The sequence below is a fragment of the Oncorhynchus mykiss genome, chromosome 8, assembly GCF_013265735.2.
Source record: "Oncorhynchus mykiss isolate Arlee chromosome 8, USDA_OmykA_1.1, whole genome shotgun sequence".
Taxonomy (NCBI): Eukaryota; Metazoa; Chordata; class Actinopteri; order Salmoniformes; family Salmonidae; genus Oncorhynchus; species Oncorhynchus mykiss.
In genome coordinates, this window is record NC_048572.1 from 53,925,257 (window position 1) to 53,928,281 (window position 3,025).

Below are 3,025 nucleotides of genomic sequence, written 5' to 3' on the forward strand. Positions count from 1 at the left end.
CACATTTGGTTAAAGGTCCCCAAGGCACACACATCCCTGGGTCGCTACTCTTTTCAGTTCGCTGCAGCTAGCGACTGGAGCGAGCTGCAAAAAAAGACTCAACTGGACAGTTTTACCTCAATCTCTTCATTCAAAGACTCAATCATGGACACGTACTGACAGTTGTGGCTGCTTTGCCTGATGTATTGTTGTCTCTACCTTCTTGCCGTTGTCTTTGCCCAATAGTGTTTGTACCATGTTTTGTGCTGCTACCATGTTGTGTTGCCCCCCATGCTATGTTGTTGTCTTAGGTCTCACTTTATGTAGTGTTGTCTCTCTTGTCGTGATGTGTGTTTTGTCCTATATTTTTATTTTGTATTTTTAATCCCAGCCGCTGTCCCCACAGGAGGCCTTTTGCCTTTTGTTAGGCCTTCATTGTAAATAAGAATTTGTTCATAACTGACTTGCCTAGTTAAAGAAAGGTTCATTTAAAAAATATGTAAATAAAAAAAATACCCTTCAAATTTTCATTGATAGACACATTTTATTGATTGACTATATTTGTAAGTGCCATTACAAGTGCATTTGTTTTGTCTAGTCCTTCGAGATTCAACTTTATATTGGTGTAAGACTCCACACTGCTTAAATTAGTTAATCAGGCTTTGTCTTTGCGATTAAAATATACCTATAAAATAATATATATTTTTATGCAACTATAATTAGAAATCAAAGGCATTATACTGATTATTCATCCCCCCATCCGCCTATTTCTTGGAGTGAATGAACCACAATACCAAACCGGAACCGGAAATGTACATTTATTTTAAATATACTATGTTTTTAATCCAGGGAGATGTATTTTTTAAACGCATATCATACATAATATGAAATAATACAATTATAAAGTGCCTAAATGTGTTAAAAGTTGAAAATATTTTGGATTACAGTTTGAATATATACAGTACTCTCACCACGTGACTTCCTTTCCAGTCAACCTGACAATATGGATGCCAGCCGCGTGCAGCCGATCAAGCTTGCAAGAGTAAGAAAACGCAATCATATTCAAGAGACTTTCAATATATGAATGTGTACATTCGTAAATACTCAGTGTTTCATTTGAGCTCATTTTAATAAAAAAAAAGTTCCTGCCACGTTTATACTTGAACGGAGCCTCATTGCTTGGTGAGCTGCGCGTGCTGGAAGTGCTAAATTACAGCAACCATTAATTTATCTAGCTTAACACTCGCTAGGTAATTTAGCTGAAAAACAGGCACTCATACGTCCCACGTTATCTCAGATGTGTAGTTGGCTAACTAACCGTTTTACGCTTCTTCTCCAGGTCACCAAGGTGCTCGGGAGAACTGGTTCCCAGGGACAGTGTACCCAGGTATGTGTTACTGAAACGCTAGTAGTATTACCTAACTTGATAGCCAATTAGTTCATCAATGTCGATGGTTAGCAATATTAGCTTGCAAATGATGATGTATTGTGCACAAACTAGTAGTCCTTGATTCCACGTCTGTAATTCTGGCTATGCCACATGCTAATGTATAAGAGTATCCTGCATAGCTAGCAAGATTGGTTGTGGCAAAAGGTCACTAAATTAGCCAGCTAACATGTTATGGTAAAACAAAGTAGGTAGTTAATCAATGACATGTGTATCCCAACTGTCACTACATTGAAATGCAATTTATTTATAGAAATGCACTAGTTTAAACGCCTGGTGTGATCAGATGTATTTAGGTCCTTGGTTCTGTGTTATGGAATCTGTAAACAGTGTAGTGTGTGGCTGTTGCATGTTCTAATGTATCATGTCTTGTCTCTTTCAGGTCCGTGTGGAGTTCATGGATGACAGCAACCGGTCGATCATCAGGAATGTGAAGGGGCCAGTCAGAGAGGGTGATGTGCTGACACTTCTGGAGTCTGAAAGGGAAGCCAGAAGGCTGCGATAAAGGTGTGTGCCATACTATTGTCCATGTAAAGCAGGGCTCTCCAACCCTGTTCCTGGAGAGCTATAGTCCTGTAGGTTCACTCAGCCCCAGTTGTAACTCACCTGATTCAGCATATCAACCAGCTAATTATTCAAATCAGGTGGGCTAGGGTTGGAGTGAACATACAGGATGGTAGTTCTCCAGGAACAGGGTTGGAGAGCCCTGATGTATATTAGGTCAGTCATGTGTACTCCTAGACAGCAGTTGGGTGGGCATGTTTTTGCTTCAGCCTGATTCAATTAAGCTTGGTCGTGAAGAGCAGTTTAGAGGAATCAGGTGTGTCGCAGTAGGGCTGGAATTGCAATCCTACAGGATTCCTGAAGTAGCTTTTGGTGTGACAATCCAAGGGAACTATAAACCAGTGTTGCTTTCAATGGCCCTCAAGGGAAGTCAAAACCATTTACCACGACCTCTATAAAAGTATTACTTTAGGGTATAAGGTAAATAATTGTTGGTGGACTGGGAAGTCGTTAGGCTCTACATCCACTTGTATGCCATCCCAGGGATATGTAGGTGTCTGTTAAAATTATGTCCTTGGGTCTGCTATTTTGCTGTTAAAAAATGGTATGTGCATACATTTGATTAATTCCCACATCTTCGTTGCAGTGCCCGGCGAAGTTGAGATGCCAAACCAACGCCTGGGGTGCAGACACCCCATCAGTTCATCTGCAATGGCCCCACATCTCACTTGTGCAGTTTAAGAAAAAAATAAAAATGTGTTGTTCAAGGTGAAGATTTGTGTTTTTCCTATTCAATGACCAATGCGTGTAGACATATTGTGAACCAAAGTTGACTAATGGTAGTTTATTTTATAGTACACTTTGTCCATGAATATGGTATGGATGCCACCTGTCGCATTGATGATCCTATTTTGAACATACAATTCCCACCTACTGCAAAATGTGTGCAGGTGCTGAAGTAAAACCTTAACAGGTTTGATTTGAATGATTGCTCTCCTTTTGTCAGAAGAGCAGCATACAGAAATGTACTGTACAAGGGGACGAAGTAGCAGCAGCGTACTGATTCGGTCATCACTGGAACTAAATGGTGTGCTG

At 40.3% G+C, this 3,025-nt stretch overlaps 1 protein-coding gene across 1 annotated transcript; it reads left to right on the forward strand.

The window, feature by feature from the left end:
• The first annotated feature begins 761 nt into the window (after window positions 1-761).
• Window positions 762-2,703, forward strand: rps28 (ribosomal protein S28). The gene is made up of 4 exons (XM_021612949.2): window positions 762-1,021; window positions 1,319-1,366; window positions 1,809-1,933; window positions 2,577-2,703. Exons 1-3 carry the CDS (start codon window positions 983-985, stop codon window positions 1,929-1,931), a joined length of 210 nt encoding a protein of 69 aa, XP_021468624.1. The 5' UTR covers window positions 762-982; the 3' UTR covers window positions 1,932-1,933; window positions 2,577-2,703.
• Window positions 2,704-3,025: the final 322 nt, after the last annotated feature.